Here is a 19,287-nt window from a genome sequence, read left to right as displayed (position 1 = left end):
TCATACTTACATTTACTGCATCAATAGGCTGATCTTTACTCAGGTCGATGAAGATTTTGGTCTTTGCAGAACCTTGGCCTCGATCAATGAACCACCCTCCTGTGGACGCTGTACTTGTATCAGGCATCTCTCGAATAGTAGAGTAGGAGCTGGAATCAGAGTTTCCTTTCCGGTATAGAGATGTAAGAGAGCTGTTCATGTGACTGGGGTTCTGGAGGTGGCAATAAACAGTCATCTATTAATCACAATGGCTATGTTGGCACTTTGCATGTCTCCTCTATCAGTGTAAGTCATGTTTATTACAAAACATCATACATAGTACGTAGTGTATATTGATTTTTTTCATTTCAAGATGGCGCCTACCAGTGTGGCCGCCTCGGTAACGCGCTCTCTAGTATTGTCTTTGTTTTTGTGTTTTTCGTCCGTCTTTGGAGACCTTACACGACTCACTTACACAAGGGGAGACCTGCTAACCATCAAGGAGGCTACTCCGGACTTTCTGTCACCAACTTTCGAAAATCCGCTCAGTTTTTTCCCCGAGTTACTCACCGGAGCGGCGTCCGCGGTTTTCGGCGCATGGATGCGGAAGCGGCGCCGCAGAGGAAAACGAGCCGGAATTCAGGTGAAACTCCGCAAGAGAGGACACAGATTGGCGTTCCCGTCGATCCACCTCGCGAATGTACGCTCCCTACCCAACAAAATGGACGAGCTTCATCTTCTGTTAAAGACCAGTAAAGACTTCGGACGTTCCGCGGCCATGTGCTTCACGGAGACCTGGCTTTCCGACGCCGTACCCGATGGCGCCGTCACGCTTTCCGGCTTCAACATTCATCGAGCGGACCGCGACATGGAATCATCGGGAAAAACGAAGGGCGGCGGGATATGCCTCCATATAAACGAAAAATGGTGTACGGACGTCACGGTGCTCAGCACACACTGCAGCCCGCATTTGGAGTCGCTGTTTCTGAACTGTAAACCATTTTACGCGCCACGTGAGTTTGCATCGTTTATACTGGCTGGAGTCTATATCACACCGCAAGCTAACACGAGCGCCGCATTGCTAACGCTCGCCGAACAAGTCAACGAAATTGAAAAAAAACACCCTGACTCACCCCTCATTATTCTCGGGGACTTTAACAAAGCTAAACTCAACCACGAACTCCCTAAATACAAGCAGCACATCGACTGTCCTACCAGGGAAAATAATACTTTGGACCACTGCTACACTACGGTAAAAAACGCATACCGTGCTATACCTCGTGCAGCCCTGGGCTCGTCTGATCACTGCTTAATTCACTTAATACCGACGTACAAGCAAGAACTTAGATGTGCGAAGCCTACAGTGAAAACAGTCAAAAAGTGGACCAATGAAGCAAAGATGGAACTTCAAAGCTGTTTAGACTGCACAGACTGGAGTGTCTTTGAAAATTCAGCTGGCAGCCTGGATGAATATACGGACACTGTCACATCCTATATCAGTTTCTGTGAAGAGGTTTGTGTACCAACAAAATCATTTCGGACATTCAACAACAACAAGCCGTGGTTCACTGCTAAACTTAAGCAGCTTCGCCAAGCTAAGGAAGATGCATATCAGAGCGGGGACAGGGCCCTGTATAATCGAGCTAGAAACCAGCTGACTAAAGAAATTAACATTGCAAAGAGGATCTATGCAGCAAAGTTGGAAAAACACGCGCGAACGACTCGAAATCAGTCTGGCGTGCATTCCAATCGCTGACTAATTACAAGCGACGATCCCCCCAAGCTGAGAACAATAGCACACTAGCCAACGACTTGAATACCTTCTATTGCAGATTTGAAAAGGACAGTTTCACTCCACACACCCACCCGGCCGCACCCGCGACCACAACCACACCTCTGACTTCTGCGTTAACCATCCATGAACAGGATGTGAGACGCATCTTCAAACAACAGAAGATTAACAAAGCAACAGGACCGAACCATGTGTCCCCATCCTGCCTCAAAGTCTGCGCAGACCAGCTCGCTCCAGTCTTCACTCAGATCTTTAACAGATCTTTGGAAATGTGCGAAGTTCCATCCTGCTTCAAACGCTCCACCATCATTCCAGTCCCCAAGAAACCTGCAATCTCTAGTCTGAATGACTACAGGCCTGTCGCTTTGACATCTGTGGTCATGAAGTCCTTTGAACGTCTCGTGCTGGACCACCTCAAGAGTGTCACAGGTCCCCTGCTGGACCCCCTGCAGTTTGCCTACCAAGCGAACAGGTCTGCGGATGATGCAGTCAACATGGGACTGCACTTCATCCTAGAACACCTCGACAGTGCAGGGACCTACGCGAGGATCCTGTTCGTGGACTTCAGCTCAGCGTTCAACACCATCATCCCTGAACTCCTTTCAACCAAGCTTCTCCAGCTCAGCGTCTCACCTGCCATCTGCCAGTGGATTTACAGCTTTCTGACGGGCAGGACACAGCAGGTCAGGCTGGGGGAGGCAACCTCATCCACACGCAGCATCAGCACTGGGGCGCCCCAAGGTTGTGTCCTCTCTCCGCTGCTCTTCTCTCTCTACACGAACGACTGCACCTCAGCGAACCCGACTGTCAAGCTCCTGAAGTTTGCAGATGACACCACTGTCATCGGCCTCATCAAGGACGGTGACGAGTCTGCATATCGACAGGAAGCGGAGCGGCTGGAGCTGTGGTGCGGGCGACACAACCTGGAGCTGAACACGCTCAAGACGGTAGAGATGATCGTGGACTTCAGGAGGCATCCTTCGCCACAGCTGCCCCTCACGTTGTCCGGCTGCCTTGTGTCAACCGTCGAGACCTTCAAGTTCCTGGGAATTACAATCTCTCAGGACCTGAAGTGGGCGAACAACATCAACTCCGTCCTCAAAAAGGCCCAGCAGAGGATGTACTTCCTGCGGCTTCTGAGAAAGCACGGCCTGCCACCGGAGCTGCTGAGACAGTTCTACACAGCGGTCATCGAATCGGTCCTGTGTTCTTCCATCACAGTCTGGTTTGGTGCTGCTACAAAAAAGGACAAACTCCGACTGCAACGGACAATCAAAACTGCTGAAAGGATTGTCGGTAACCCCCTACCCACCATTGAGGACTTGCACGCTGCCAGAACTAAGACAAGGGCGTGCAAAATCCTCTTGGACCGTCTGCACCCCGGTCACCAGCTCTTCCAGCTCCTTCCCTAAGGTAGGCGCTACCGATCAACGCTAACTAGAACTAGTAGACATTCCAACAGCTTCTTCCCTCTTGCGATCAACTTCTTAAACACCTAACCTATAATTCCATTACAACAAGCTGGCAATTTTTTGACTTGAGTTCGTTGTCACATTTCTGTGGGGCCAATTGTTTATTGCTTGTGCACTCACTGTGGTTGTCTCGCCATGCTGCACTGTTTGCATATGCTGGCCACTCATGCCAGAGTGGCGTCTGCTCCGTTTGCGCACTGATTGAGGAGTGTCTGTAACATTTGCACGACCGACATTGTCCCAGATGATCGCACTACTTGTCACTTTAAACCGCATACACTCCTTGGGGTCTCGGCGCCCTTTGCGCGGTGGTCGTTGCGCCGGACTGTTGCAGTGTTGGTCGTTCGAACTGCTCTGGGTGCTAGAGGACTCTGCATCTTTTTGCACAATTGTTTTTTGTCAATGTCTTTATGTCCCCAAAGTGTTCTGTAAATTGACTGTTTGTTGTACTGGAGCGGCTCCAACTACCGGAGACAAATTCCTTGTGTGTTTTGGACATGCTTGGCAGATAAAGATGATTCTGATTCTGATTCTGATAAAGGTTTGGAAAGGAGGGTCGGAGAGTAAACTCCTTACTTCCGAGACAATTCAACACTGATCCTGTATTTCACATCGCAATGTAACAGCTCAAGTTTTAAAAAAAAGAAAAGAAAAAAAAAAGAAAAAACGCAATGTAATTTTTTTCAATATCGTCCAGCCCTAAATGCAATATAGTATATCTATTTTTTAAAAATAGATATTTGACATCGCATGGAATACTGCCATGCAGATTTGATTGAGATTCGTATTATGTTGTGATCATGATTTTTCTCACGGTGAATGGTGACAGATATAAAAACTTACAGTTTTGTCCAGCATATCTTCTGAGCTGTTGCAGCTGTCGTCACTGTGAACACCAAATGCATTGATGAAAGCACGCCCGTATGTCCCCACACGCGCACACCACCATGCAGAGACACAGACCTCCATGCACGCAAGTACACAAATTACCCAGGTTCATTGTGGATGTGCTTGGCTCGCTTGGCCACGTGGGTGTTTTCCAGATTATTCAGTCCATACTCCATTTTTATTGCTTGGTACACTAGAAGCAAAACGGTAGGGAAATCGAATTGGGAAAGCTAAATCTTATGTACTGAAATAAAGTACACTTTCAAATCTTTTTCGAATAAAGCAACTGAAAGTCACAACATTGTCTAAACTCCATTTTTTCCCCCCACATATAAAGACAGTTTCCATGAAAATTATAATCAAGCAAAATACAACGAAACGGCTGTATCCTTCTCCTACTTACCTCTCTCAACTTGAATTCGGAATGCTCTCTTGTTTCTTCGACCATACTCCAGTCTACAGACATCAATCACCAAACAAGAGCTTTAAATCAGCACCGTAAGAATGACACCCCAGACTCAAGTAAAAAAATAATAATAATTTTGATTTAACAACACTTACAATGAAAAGATATAAAGCAGATTAAGTCTAAACATTACTGATGTCACAATATTCAGGATATCACAGTATTGCTGTTTGAAAAGTGCCTGAATATCGCAGTGGTCTTGTCTCGGAATAAAACAATGACCCTTTGTGATGAAAATTTTGCTTTGGGTCAGCTATACAAAGTTGTTTCGCCGAGCAGCTACAGCGCTCCACTTCCTTATTACAAATCATATAGTACGCCACAAGAAATACATTGACGATTGGGTGACTGGCCCACGTGACCGAAATACTGCGTATGGATGTGGAAGCAATGCGGATGTAACAACCCCAGTCGAATTAACCGTTTATTTATATAAAGGGCTGTACATTAATCACCCGATTGAGAAAAAAAAAAAAAATAATAATAATAATAATAATAATAATACAATACAACTAATACCAGTTGCAGGACACATTGATCAAAGACACGGATTGCATTTCGGGCCCCACCTTGCTCCCGAGGCCACAGCGTAACTGCTACGCCTGTCCGAGCATCTTTTTGCAAGCGATCAAGCGGTTGTCTAAAGTCGAAGGTCATGGGTGGAAGAACATCACATGGAGAGGGAATAGCTCCTCACTTCCCGTTAAACTTGACCTCATCAAAATGTATCCCTCCATCAAAACCATTCTATTACTATTGTCCCAAAAACTAAATAAAATAGGTCCACTCCATAAAACTATAGACATCAATGCAAAAATACATCTTAGATACTTCCCTGTCTTCAAATGAAATGTCCACATTTCAAATCAAAACATATTAGATGGCTGCTAAGAAAAATAAAATAAAAATAAAAAAATCATCATCAGAGGTGGGGAGAGCAGCCAAATATTGGACTCACGAATACTGTTACTTTACATGACTCAAGTTAAAGTACTCCAAATAATTACTTGAGTAAGAAAGTACTCAGTGAAAAAGTACTCAAGTACTGAGTAACGAACGTCAAATAAAATACAAATTACAAAAGAAAAAGTCAAAATTCAGACATTGCTGTACAATATCATTTAATATGAAACAAAATCTTCATAAAATAAAATCTTTGTAAAATAACCATATAAGGCAAATTCAGGTCCAAAAAAAGGTCTTATACTATACTGTTTCAACTTGTGAAGCAGCACAATACTGTAGGGCTCAGCAGGCATATTACAAAAACAGGAACAAGGCTGCAGTAGATAAAAAAACATTTACACACACCTGTTTAAAAGCCAGGTTTTTTTGTTGTCAAAGAATATAAATCATTTTAAAACTTTTCCCACTTGTGGTTGACTGTTCGGTTGAGATGCGAACAGGGACAGAAGCTTTCTGAATCAGATGCCATGTTTTACCTCATGTAAAAGGGGCAAGTTACTGATAACCGTGTATCGCCTGTGGCGTAATCTGTCCGAATTGGCCAAGAGGAGGATGTCAGGTTGCGGTTCTACAACGGCCTCCACAAATCAACCACCCTTTGACAAAGATCTAGAAGAGTGCAATCTGGAAGACCAACAACACAACCGTCTCCTGCGACCCACAGCACAGCCCTCCACGCGCAACACTTCTGCGGTCCACGCCCCTCTTCTCACACAGCCTACTGCAGTGTCACAACAAGAGCAGGCGCCTCCCTCCGACATTGCCAGAAGATGCTTCCATTGTGGAAAGAAGGGACATTGGATCAGAGACTGTTCGAAGGAGGAACAAAAATAAGGGCTCACTCATGGCGGCGATCATCAGTCACCACCAGACATTCATATACACACTTATGAAGTTAATGTATGCAACTACGAAGTATCATTAATAGATCCCTTTGAATTAGAAAGATGTCCGCCCCCGCTCCAAGACCAGTCCAAGTTGACAGAATTGCCATTGTATTTTGAGCTCTCCACGCTGCTGTCGTTTTTCCGTTTGTTTTTTGGTGTCATGATAACAAAAGACGAGGGATAAAGATAAATTGAAACTTGAACTACCTGAAATGTAGAATTATTACTAATTATTATAATTGTCTGGACGATAACGACTGTGTGTGAGTGACTGTGCGGTCTGCTGATTGCTGACGTGTTGGGAGTGTTTGTGTATGTGCGTGATGTTGGAGAGATGAATGCTGGAACCTTGGCCAAGTGTTTGGTGAAAGCGCGTTATTTGACTGATTACAGGAAGAGCTGTTGTTCGCTGTGGATACTGTATGCATCTGTGTGAGTGTTATTACTTATGCAATGTGTTGTGAGCTGTTGCTGCAGGAGAAAATAAGTTGTGGGAAAAATTTTGGGGGGAGGATTGGTGATTAACTAGTGTAACGCTGTGATATTGTACAGCAAGAGTTTTGTTTTTATGAAGTCGTGAGAATGAGGCCTAGAGGGAGTAAGGGAGTACCATATATTCACGACCATAAGGCGCACTTAAAAGTCTTACATTTTCTCCAAAATGGACGGGGCACCTGATAATCCGGCGCGCCTTATGTGTGCACCGAGTTCCAAAATCTGTAAATGTTGTTGTGTGACTTTAATGAGCGCTCCGCTTAACTGACTGGGAGCATTTCCTGCCGACACGCTGCTTATATAGAGGAAGGCGGATGTGACTGAGGACACCATGCGGATGTAAAGGGGGAAGGGTGCGCGTGACAGAGGACGCTAAAGGCACGCCCGCAGTAGGTATATATTTCTGGTATGTGCATCGGTTTGGCTAAGGACCCCCGAAAATGGCACCTACGAAGAGACACGCTTACAAAGCACAGATTAAACTGCGAGCTATCAGTTCCATGGAGGAACATGGGAAACGAGCAGCCGCGAGAGAATTCAAGATCAACGAATCCACGGTTCGCAAGTGGAGGAAGCAGGAAAACGAGCTTCGCCGAGTCAAGAAGACGATGCTGAGTTTACGCGGCAACGAGGCGAGGTGGCCTCGCGAGTTGGAAGACCAACTCGAGCAATGGATTAATGAGCAAAGAACAGTCGGGAGAAGCGCAATAACTCGGAGCTTGCCATCATTCCGGGAGGCTTGACGAAGGAACTCCAACCGCTGGACATCGGTGTAAACAGGGCGTTCAAAGCGAAGTTGCGAGCGGCGTGGGAGTGATGGATGACACATGGCAAACACTAACACTAACACTTGCTAAGACAAGGAGGCAGCGCCGGGCGAGTTACGCCACAATTTGTGAATGGATTGAGGATGCTTGGGCTAACGTGTCTGCTCGCACTGTTGTTCGAGCTTTCGTAAAAGCCGGCGTAATTTCTGAGGAGCCGCACGGCGACGAGTCTGATTCCGACAATGCCTTTTTAAGAACATTGTTTTAGCATACATGCTACCGTATGTTTTAAGCTAGTGTATGTTTTACCAGGCCGGCCCTCAATAATACGGTACGCCTTATATGTGTGTTAAATACAGAAATAGACCTCGTAACTGAGACAGCGCCTTTTAATACCGTGCGCCTTATGGTCATGAAAATACGGTAGCCTACTGATAAGATACATTCCATTGGGGGGGGGAGCTTCTCAAAATCTTAGAATCGTGCAACTCAACGTTCAAACGAAATAATAATATTGATTGAATTAAGTTATTAGATTGGTATAATTATCAGTGTACATTCAAAATGTATCTGGTACAATTTTAACATTTTCAACAAAGATGTTTCATCCTTAAAAGGGATGTTATATGCTGCATACTGCATTTCATTATGATATTTTGAGAAGATTTTATGATTTTCCTATTTTGTGTTGTGTTGTCTCTTCTCCCAACCAAAACGCTGCGCATTTCTCTGGGGGACGAAACTACAGCGCGATTAGAAGGATGTAATCTTTTTGTTGATCTGTCGGCGCACGACGAAAGGCTTCTTTCTACCCGCGCGGACGACGACCACGCTGACGTCACTGCGGCTATCTCGCACGCAGTTTGCCTTTATACTCGAGCGCACCCCACGCGCGCTGTTGTGAAAGTGCGCTGCAGATCTCCTCCAAGTCGGGGGTGTCGCTACGGCTGGTATTGGCTAGGACCCCACAGGGTGGAGTTTCCTCTGTATTTTGTGGCCATTTCCGGGAGCCGTTTTTACTTTCCGTAACAAGGAACAAAGCAACAACAATGGCGACCGAGGAACAGAGTCTGCTAGAACAAATGGACCAAGATGACCAGATGATACGTTTAATTATGCTGCAAAATCGATCGAGAAGGCGGCGGCGTAGGTGCTATGTTGAACCGGGCGCAGCAGGTTAGTTTTAGTCACGGCATGTGACTAAAACTAACCAATCACGAGAGATGATCAGCGCAGCGACAATTTTTTTGCCGTGGGCGCGTCAAGCCACTCAGAGGGCCCACGTGGGCCAACTCGTCGGTCACGTGATGCAATGCGGGCGTTCTGGGCCGCGTGACCACGGGAGTATAAAGAGGCCTTATTTGGGCACGTTTTTTGTTTAACTCTGTCAAAGAACACAGATGTTTCACAACACGTCAAATCTGTTTGTCAATTGAATCAGATGCCACGTTTTACCTCACGTCTGCGTGACAATGCAAAAGATGGGAAATAATTCATCGTTTATTCCACTGGTTTAGCGGCTCCAACTACCAGAGACAAATTCCTTGTGTGTTTTTTGGACCTACTTGGCAAATAAAGATGATTCTGACTTAAAACCGACATCGGGTGAGACACTTGTTTTTATATATGGTCGTTTGAGTCAGTCTTGGGTGCTACGCTCTGTTCCATTTCACCATTCTCGTGAGACGTCAGCTGCCCCCACACAAGAAGGGTTTTGGTCGTAAATACTGAACACGTTCATTATTTAAGATTGTCGATCCGACCTGGTGCAGACCCTAAAATCGGGACGAATCCACTCTTAACACATACCAGACCTAAGGACAAACTTATCGGAGACGCTTATAAGCAGAGGTTTGTAGTAATGCGCTACATTTACTCCGTTAAAGTTACTCAAGTAACATTTTGGATAAATTGTACTTGAGAGTAGTTTGAATGCACCATACTTTTTACTTTTACTTGAGTATTTATGTGAAGAAGAATCATTTTTACTCCGTTACAATGATCGACATGCTGCTCGCTACTTTTATTTACCCATTAGTGCATGCCCTTCATAATCGACTTGAGAAAACACCTTGCGGTAAATTGCAGATGTCTGTCTCGGTCTCTCGATCAGTATAAAATGCTAATTGTCGGCAGATACCGATAAGGCCTATAAAATCGGTGTAAAGTCTACTTTTTACTTATTATTCTAAAGTAACAGTCCTCTTGAGTACAATATTTGGCTACTTTACCCACCTCTGCTTATTAGACATAAGATCGTCTGGTGTGGGGAAAGGGCAGAATCGGAACAAAAACGGGCCGATTGTCTGTGTGTGTGCTGGGCCTTACCTGTACTGTTTTTGAAGTTCTAGGGCTACAGAGCATAGATCCACTTCATTATCGCTGGAAGCCAAATACTGAAAAACATCAATAACAACATAAAGCAACAAAGGTAAGGCTTATGGACAGGGGTGTCCCGATCCGATCTTTGAGATCGAAAATCAGTCCGATGTCAGCAAAAAAATAAAAAAATAAAAACAAGTATCAGATCGGACTGGATCTAAAATTTCAGATTTTACCACCATTTTTCAAGCAGTCCATTCCATGCTCCACTTCAGGATTTCGGACGGCACGCAATCCCACGTGATTGCGTTCCCCCTCCGTCCCCACCGTAAAAAAATAACTACCGGGATACGGAAGGTTCCCCCTCGATTATTGCATTTGTCCTGGCAGATAGGATGTTCCATGAACTCTAAGGGTGTGGGCTGTGCTGATGAACGCTGACTGGTTGACAGACCTCCGTAGGCAGAGCTGCCATTATGCAGCGTGACGCAAGGCTAGAAACAAGAGGATTAAAATGCATTAAAAAGCAAATCAAGCATGGCGGTGGCAGACCCCGCGACAGTGGACCTCGCTACGGGCTCGCGGCGAGGTCCACCGCCGGCCGACTCGATCCCACTAAGGAGCGGAGGTCGAAGCCCGAGCAGTTGTGTGCGCCTTCGTCGGCTGGGGGCGAGGGACGTGAGGCTTCCAAATACCGATTTTCGACGCACTTCTGCTGAGCCGCACTTGGTGGACAAGGAGCTGGCTGGAGAAACTGTGCTCGGCACCGGCAATGGCCTGAAGGCCTACGCGGTAGAAAAACTTGTCTTTTTGAATCAATAAATATATTTATCTATATATTTATTTAGAAGCCTGCAGATGACTACTGATGTGAGTTATGGTGCATTAAAATCTGGAGAGGCCAGTGAGCCAGGGTTAGGGCTGCCAGGCACTGCTGCCTAACGGCCAACCCCCCCCCCCCCAGAGATGGGTATATGTGGTGCATTAAAAGTAAGGGTATGAGTGTGTGTAATGCATTAAAATCCTGGGGGGGGGGGGGGCGGCAGGGCCCCGGGACCGGGAAACAGCACTGACGTACTGAAACCCGGTCTGACACCCGCAGCCCCCAAGAAACCCTGAATATGTGTATGTCCCCGGATGTGACTAGTGGGGAAAAAAAAGAACAACTATTTACAGTGAGCGGTGCATGGCTGCTGCATGTCGGGCGCATCAGGCAGGACAGCCGCAGGGCCGCCCCACCCGGCCCCGCAGCACCGACCCCGGGAATCTCCCCACATTCCAGCCATCACCAACTACTCGCCCCTGAGTGTGGGAGGTGCCCCCCCCCCCCACTGGCAATAATAGAATTATTCGAACATACCTGTTCCAATCTCTGTCGAAGCCGAACATCCAGGCAGCCACCACCTCGGTTCTTCATGTCTAGTTCATTTATGAGCTCCAATGAGGCTTTCGGGACAGTAAAATGAGAAAGAAATGTTAAAATTGCCAATACGTGTAGTTTCTTTGTTGTAACTGATAAAACTTGATAATCTAATCCACCAAAGAACACCAAACAAGTCAACGGCAACAGTAGAAAAAGCTGTTATGCAAAGGCAATTAAGAGCGAGCATATTTTACATGGAGGCCACACATACTCAGTTGTGGTACTCCTACCATAATTGATGTTCTTTACAAACTCACATTAAGTTAAATAAACACGCTGTCAACCTGTATAAAAAGTCAGTATTGCCACAAAGCAATGTTTCTCAAAGCTGTCATATTTGGTCCGAACTGTTCCTGAAACTTTATTACTGGATCGTTATAGGGATGGTTGCTGTTTATTTCACCTTCGTGTCGAGATCATGGGGAGAAGCCCTTTGGCAGTGGGGGAAGACCCAAGGACATCTTGGAAAGACAGAATGCAATAGTGTTTAAGGCTTGAGACAAGAAAGCTATGAGTTGTGAATAAAGAGAACAGCCCCAGGCAGACCGAATTTGCCAACTCGTACAGATCAAATGATAATTTCCCATCTCGGACGGATCAAATGACCAAAGACCTGGACAAGAACAAAAAGCAGTGTTTCCTATTGTGGCGGGCAGCCGCAGATGAATTTTGGCCGCCACTAATAGATTTTGCCTTGTTTGCCCCAATGTGCTGCTTGAGTGCGTCTCCTAATAGATGCCACCACTTTCTCATACGGCAAATATCGGTGCAGCGTCGGCGGTGATCAGAATCATCTTTATTTGCCGAGTATGTCCAAAAAACACACAAGGAATTTGTCTCCATCAGTCTGTCGAGGTGAAGAAGGAGATGAGCCGAAAGGCAAAGCTCTCGATTTACTGGACGCTCTACTTTCCTAGCCTCAACTACGATCACAAGCTGCGGCTCCTGACCGAAACAGCAAGATCGCGAATACGAGCCGCCGAAATGAGTTTCCTCCGCTGGGTGTCCAGGTTATCCCCGAAGGCCTTTTCACACCGCACATGCCAAAGCATCCGACGTCCTCGACTTTCCGATTCATTGCTTGTGTACTGAGAGGGTGTCGGCGCATCTTGACGTGACGCCCTGCGTGGCGTCTGATGCTGAGCGTTTCGTCATTGGATAGAAAAATTTTCTTTTCTGGAGCTTTGACCCAGTGATGTCAAAAAGCTCTTCCAATGGGAGCGGGGCTGGCTAAGTGATTTCTTAGGGCTGTTTTAGCAGAGTTGTACTCTAAGCGGCAAGGGGAAATGGAGGAAGGCATCACAATTGCAGTGTCCCACGATCCCAAACTTTGGGCCAATAGAAAAATAATATACTGAGATGTCTCGAGGGAGGCTTTCAAACGCTCTTTCAAAGCTCCCTGCTCATCTTGAAATACACCTCGAAGACCTCTTCCTGGAACTAGAAAGCTCAGCTCACGAACGAATTTAAACTCTGAAATGCTGCTGTGAAATTAGTAGTGGATATTCCCATGACTTTGTTTTTTGTTTGTCTGTTTTGTTTTGGATGCGGTGCCAACCCCTCCTCAAAAATTTCAACAATGACAAACACACATTGCTGAGTTCTAGTCCACTCAGCAAGGAAAGCCTCCCGACTTCCTTCGAGGCTGTTGCGTCACCACTTCCAAATATGGGACAGCCGCACCCCATTGCAGTCGTTGTCCTTTCACACTGAGCATGTGCAGTGTGAAAAGGCCTTTAGAGAGAGGGTGCGAATCACGGTCATCAGAGACGGGCTTAGAGTAGAGCCGCTGCTCCTCCACATTCAAAAGAGCCAGACGAGGCGGCTCGGACATCTGGTTAGAACGCCTCCTTGATGTCTCCTTGGTGAGGTGTTCCGGCTCGTCCCGCCGGGAGGAGTCCCCAGGGATGACCGAGGACACGCTGGAGAGACGGTCTCCCGGCTTACCTAAGAAAGCCACGGGATCCCCTCGGAAGAGCTGGGCGAATTGGCTGGGGAAAGGGTAGTCTGCCCACGCAACCTTTCGATGGATAAGGGAAGCTGGATGGATGGCATTTTTTGAAAGAAGCTACATTGTGACTAAAAATCTCGGTCTGCCTGTTTGTTCACAAACGAGTTTTTTTTAAATCCTCAAATCACAGTTGTTTTTCCTTAAACCAAATCCCCTCCAAGTATGCTGACAGTAGGTTAGTTACGCTTCTGTTACAGGAATTCAAGGACAGTATTTATGAAAAGTAAAAATGCAGCCCGATGGGGAGCACAAGCCAGTGCAAACCGTAGGCCGGTCCCAAGCCCGGATAAATGCAGAGGGTCGCGTCAAGAAGGGCATCCGCCTTAAAACTTTGCCAAACAAATATGAGCGTTCATCTTAAGAATTCCATTCCGAGTGATGAGGCTGAAACTTGAAATTGAGGGTTATGCCCCACAGGTAGGACGCGACCGAGAGGTGAAAGAGAAATTCTGGAAGGAGCTAGACGAAGTCGTTCTGAGCATCCCAGACAGAGAGAGAGTCGTGATTGGTGCAGATTGTAATGGACATGTCGGTGAAGGAAACAGGGGTGATGAAGAAGTGATGGGTGAGCACGGCATCCAGGAAAGGAACTTGGAGGGACAGACGGTGGTAGACTTTGCAAAAAGCATGTAAATAGCTGGAGTGAACACTTTTTTCCAGAAGAGGCAGGAACATAGGGTGACCTACAAGAGCGGAGGTAGAAGCACGCAGGTGGATTACATCTTGTGCAGAGGATTTCATCTGAAGGAGGTTACCGAACTGTAAGATAGTGGTAGGGGAGAGTGTGGCTAGACAGCATAGGATGGTGGTGTGTAAGATGACTCTGGTGGTGGGGAGGAAGATTAGGAAGACAAAGGCAGAGCAGAGAACCAGGTGGTGGAAGCTGAGACAGGACGAGTGTTGTGCAGCTTTTCGGGAAGAGGTGAGACAGGCTCTCGGTGGACGGGAGGAGCTTCCAGAAGACTGGACCACTGCAGCAAAGGTGATCAGAGAGGCGGGCAGAAGAGTACTTGGTTTACCTTCTGGCAGGAAAGGAGAGAAGGAGACTTGGTGGTGGAACCTCACAGTACAGGAAATCATACAAGGAAAGAGGTTAGCTAAGAAGAAGTGGGACACTGAGCGGACTGGAGGAGAGGCGAAAGGAATACTTTGAGATGCGACACAGGGCAAAGATCGAGGTGGCGAAGGCCAATTCAAACAAAACAATTCTCTCACGGCTGCTCGTGGGAATCGAGCAGCGTTGAAAGAATTCAAGATCGACGAATCCATGGTTAGCAAGTGGAGGAAGCAGGAAAACGCCGGCATCATTGTTGAACAGCCCCCGGCAACGAGACCGACCCCGACAATGACGAGAGGGAACCCACCATGTTTGATGGAGAACTCGCCCAGCTGTTCATTCCGGATACAGAAGATGAGGACACTGATGCATGTGTTGATGAGGATTGATCAAAAAACAACGCGAGTACATTGTTAAATACTTCAATAAAGTACAACCGAACTCAGTTTTGCTCCCGCTGCCTTTTTAAAAACATTGTTTTAGCGTGCGTGCGTGCTACCGTATGTTTGCACCCAATAATACGGTGCGCCTTATGTATGTGTTAAATACAGAAATAGATCCCGTAACTGAGACTGCGCCTTTTAATACGGTGCGCCTTATGGTCGCGAAAACACGATAATTCTTCTAAAAAACTAACAAAATACAGATAATACTTCATGTTCTGATCATATGAGTAGAAGCAATATCACAAATTGTAAAAATGCATTATACGTGGGTAGGCGGGTTTTCCAGAATATTGAGGTCAACTTTGGGGGTGACAGAATCAGAATGAGGTAATTTAAAGGTTTTTTCTCTCCATGTCCCACGACAGCAATTTCAACAATGTATTTTTTGGAATAGTTATGTTTCTAAACTCCACAGTGTGTGCTTGGAGGAGAAGTAGGGACTGGTTTCAAGGACAATAACAATCACACAAGACCGCCACCAAAGAATAAAATACAGATGTGGATAAAACTTTGCTAGATTTTATACGCAAGGTAATAAAAACCTGTGAAGTCTGTACAGTTCGACTTGTAAATACATTATTTTTCTGTCAAAAGTACTTTTCAGTGTTGTTTTATGTTCAGATGTTAGAGATTTTAACTGAAGAAAAAAAAATATTGGTGTCAAAGTCATTGTGTGCTTTCAAAAAAAGGCTGTTTTCTCTTTTTTTTTTTTTTTCTCCTCCAGAAACGGATTTGGCCGAAAGTAGCCTATGTTTGACTGCTGATTACTCAAGAACAGTGTAAGCGAGAGAAACTTTTTTTCTGATGAAAGAGGAGAGTATGAACTTTCGGTGTTTACATCGTCATTGCACACAATATTGTGTGGGGCTTGAAAAAAAAGTGAAATTGCTCGAAAATAGCTGGCAGTCTTGGGGTTCCATCCATCCATCCATCCATCCATCCATTTTCTGAGCCGCTTCTCCTCACGAGGGTCGCGGGCGTGCCGGAGCCTATCCCAGCTGTCATCGGGCAGGAGGCGGGGTCCACCCCGAACCGGTTGCCAGCCAATCGCAGGGCACATACAAACGAACAACCATTCGCACTCACAGTCATGCCTACGGGCAATTTAGTCTCCAATTCATGCATGTTTTCGGGATGTGGGAGGAAACCGGAGTGCCCGGAGAAAAGCCACACAGGCACGGGGAGAATCCACACAGGCGGGACCGGGGATTGAACCCGGGTCCTCAGAACTGTGAGGCCGACGCTCTAACCAGCCGGCCACCGTGCCGCCGTCTTGGGGTTCCCTGCTCAGGAAACAGCTGGCAGCGAATGAGTTAAACATCACCTTTCCGTCTCAACCAATCTGTGAATTTTTCGAACTTCGTCAAGGTTTCTTCATGATTTACATTGATTTCTGGCTAATTTTCAACATTAAAAGTTGCATCAAATCCTTAACCCTTATCAGATTCTGACTCCGGCTCATTATATTTGTGTAATACCCCTCTATCCATTGACGTCCATTTTGATATGAAGGTATTTAGAAGATAGCACAGCAAACTCACTTAGTAAGTGTAGCGGCACATTAAGAGGAGCATTTGTGCATTTTCAGATGACATGATTGGCCAATCATGTTTACATTTTTTATGTGATGAAATAAGATTTAAGTCTACATCGTATTTTTCGTTTATTGGCGACGTTGAACGTTTCTGAAACGGTGGGGTGTAAACGTTTGTGAAACAGTACAAACACGCTCATCAAACGTTAGATTAAGATTTAACGTGTTCAAGATAGAGAGCTCTCTGGGTAAAAATATAAACAAACAGCACTGAGTCTAAACAGAAAGAAAATTGCATGACAGCATTGCTATCCAAGGCAGTATATACCCTTTGTGAATGTAACTCCTTACCTTTAGAATTCGAAACTTGGAGAATACTTTTCCGAAAAGACACATTAAAGATGCTCCCCCGTTTGCTGCTGCTGCTGCTGCTGCTGCTTCTTCTTCTTCTTCTTCTGCTGCTGCTTCTTCTTCTTCTACTGCTGCTTTTCTTCTTCTTCTTCTTCTGCTGTTTCTTCTTTTCTTCTTCTGCTTCTTCTTCTTCTGCTGCTTCTTCTTCTTCTGCTGCTTCTTCTTCTTCTTCTGCTGCTTCTTCTTCTGCTGCTTCTTCTTCTTCTTCTTCTGCTGCTTCGTCTTCTTCTGCTTCTTCTTCTTCTTCTTCTTCTTTTCCGGCAGACTCGGAAAGTATAGCGCATCGCTGCCCCCCATTGTTTACGTGATGAACATCTATAACAGAGCCCGAGAAGCAGCGGTGTCAATCTCATTTCAGTTAACCCATTCACCCCAGTTTGATCTCGAGTGGGGCGAGGTGGCAATTGGGAATTTCGGGACAACTCCCGAACGACACGTCCATTTCAGGTCGACCTGGCGAAGCGTCTCTTTTCTTTTTTTGTTTGTTAAATAGGATGATTTCTACATACAGTCATTTCCAGTACACACGGCCATCTTTTAACACAACATAATTACAGACGGCGGCACGGTGAACGACTGGTTAGCACACCTGCCTCACATTTCTGGGGACCGGGGTTCGAATCCGGCTTCGCCTGTGTGGAGTTTGCATGTTCTGTCTGTGCCTGTGTGGGTTTTCTCCGTCGGCTCCGGTTTCCTCCTCAAAAACCCCAAAACACGCACAGTAGGTTCATCGAAGACTCAAAATTGACTGTAGGTGTGAATGGTTGTTTGTTTGTATGTGGCCTGCGGTTGGCTGGTGTACCCGCTTCTCGCCCAAAGATGGCTGGGATCGGCTCCAGCACGCCCGCAATCCTAGTGAGGAGGAGCGCTACTATTACAGACGACTAGACAGCAAATGTCAATGTCAGCAAACTTGTGTCAACAAAGCTGTCCACGAGCGCATCTGTCGCGTGCGCCGCGCACGCCGCGCCGAGTGTCGCAGGCCGCGGGCCGGAGTACCGGTGCAGACCGTGTCCTGCGGGCCGTAAGCGTGCGCTAATTATTCGGGACTTCGTCGGACCCTCGGCGTTGTGCCGTGTGCGTTGCGACCGACAATTGTCGTTAAGCAGCGGACGAGCCCGAAGCGGGTCGTCTCCGCCTCCCCCCCCCCCCCCCCCCCACACACACGTCGTGAGCAGAGGGGTTATTGAGGGATCCGGTGACCCCCATGGTGGCTGTGAGGTGGTGCCGGTCTTGGAAAATGAGGAGGAAGATGCGGTGGTCTGGAACAGGAAGCAGCAATAACCATGCCGTGTGTAAGGCTGCTGTACTGGGTAGCAAATGGTATGCAGCAAAAATTTGGGGCTCAGTATGTCCCTGGCCACACCGGGCCGAGGCCTTCAACCTCCATGAAGGTTGAAGGCCTCGGCCCGACTGCCGTCACGAAAGGGAGGTGCGCTGGCCTTCCGCTCCCGGTATCTCCCTCCACCTTGATCCCCCCCATTTCTCTGATTCTTATTTTTGCCCCGGCGCCCATGACGGACCACTGTCCAGCCATCATCCATCATTTAGTTGTCAATTTGTATTCTTTTTTTTCTTCCTAACATTAATTTGGTGACTTTTTTTGCGGTTTGATTATTTTTGGAATGTTTCTTTTTTTCTATTGCGTTCACCGATCCCTCCCGATAATCCCGCCGCCCCTGTTGTCGGCGGGCCATCTGGCCACGTTTTCCAGAACGGCCTGTAAGCGCACTGGCCACCCTGACACCTTTTTTTGCTCGTTATTTATTTTTTCATGATTTATTTTTGGATTGTTTGAGGTTTTTTTTCGAATTGGTTTGTTGTGTCAATCAGCTGTTTAATACACGATGAGTTTGCCTTGGTTATACAAGTCATAATAGTTGACCCGAACTGAATTATTGATATTTGAATTATTTATTGATGTGGTTTGTGCTGTCATCAAATCGGTTTGGTTTCAGCCTCATCTAATGTACTTGTTTGAATTCCAATATTATCTAAAATTATTGAACCAACATGTTCATGATGACAAAATAATATATAACTAAATATATACATGCATAAGTAGATAACTTGAAATAATGCAATCGAACCCAAATAAGGAAGATCCATTCAGTAAGGCTTTTGTTAGATTTGTTTGTCTGGTTTTTTGGGGGGTTTTTTTTTGCTTATCTTTTTTCCAAAAAAAACAAAAAAACCGACTTATTTTTTGGAAAATATTTGTAACTTTTTAAAAAAAAAGGTTTATTTTTGTTGTTGTTGTTGTTTTTGTACGGTTTTCTTTTATCTGAACGTATCCTTCTTTTGATGACTTTTATTCGATTTTCTTGTCTTATTTTTGTCTGAGCAAGAACGGTCAGTGTTGTGTCTGTCA

At 46.0% G+C, this 19,287-nt stretch overlaps 1 protein-coding gene across 2 annotated transcripts in view; it reads right to left on the bottom strand.

Moving 5' to 3' along the window:
* Positions 1-16,987, bottom strand: part of nvl (nuclear VCP like) — a 74,208-nt gene extending 57,221 nt beyond the window's left edge. Inside the window, exons 1-8 of one of the 2 annotated variants that reach the window (XM_061690199.1) lie at positions 16,857-16,987; positions 14,833-14,888; positions 11,395-11,480; positions 10,041-10,108; positions 4,535-4,587; positions 4,234-4,324; positions 4,087-4,129; positions 11-211 (exon numbers count right to left, since the gene is read on the bottom strand). In XM_061690199.1, coding sequence (XP_061546183.1) covers positions 11-211; positions 4,087-4,129; positions 4,234-4,324; positions 4,535-4,587; positions 10,041-10,108; positions 11,395-11,451 — 513 coding nt within the window. In that variant the 5' untranslated portion in view covers positions 11,452-11,480; positions 14,833-14,888; positions 16,857-16,987. The remainder of the gene's footprint in view (positions 1-10; positions 212-4,086; positions 4,130-4,233; positions 4,325-4,534; positions 4,588-10,040; positions 10,109-11,394; positions 11,481-14,832; positions 14,889-16,856) is intronic. The other variant, XM_061690198.1, reaches the window with a different exon arrangement.
* Positions 16,988-19,287: the final 2,300 nt, after the last annotated feature.

Source organism: Phycodurus eques, chromosome 11 (genome assembly GCF_024500275.1).
Source record: "Phycodurus eques isolate BA_2022a chromosome 11, UOR_Pequ_1.1, whole genome shotgun sequence".
NCBI classification, from domain to species: domain Eukaryota; kingdom Metazoa; phylum Chordata; class Actinopteri; order Syngnathiformes; family Syngnathidae; genus Phycodurus; species Phycodurus eques.
This window is presented reverse-complemented; position numbering and strand designations above follow the sequence as displayed.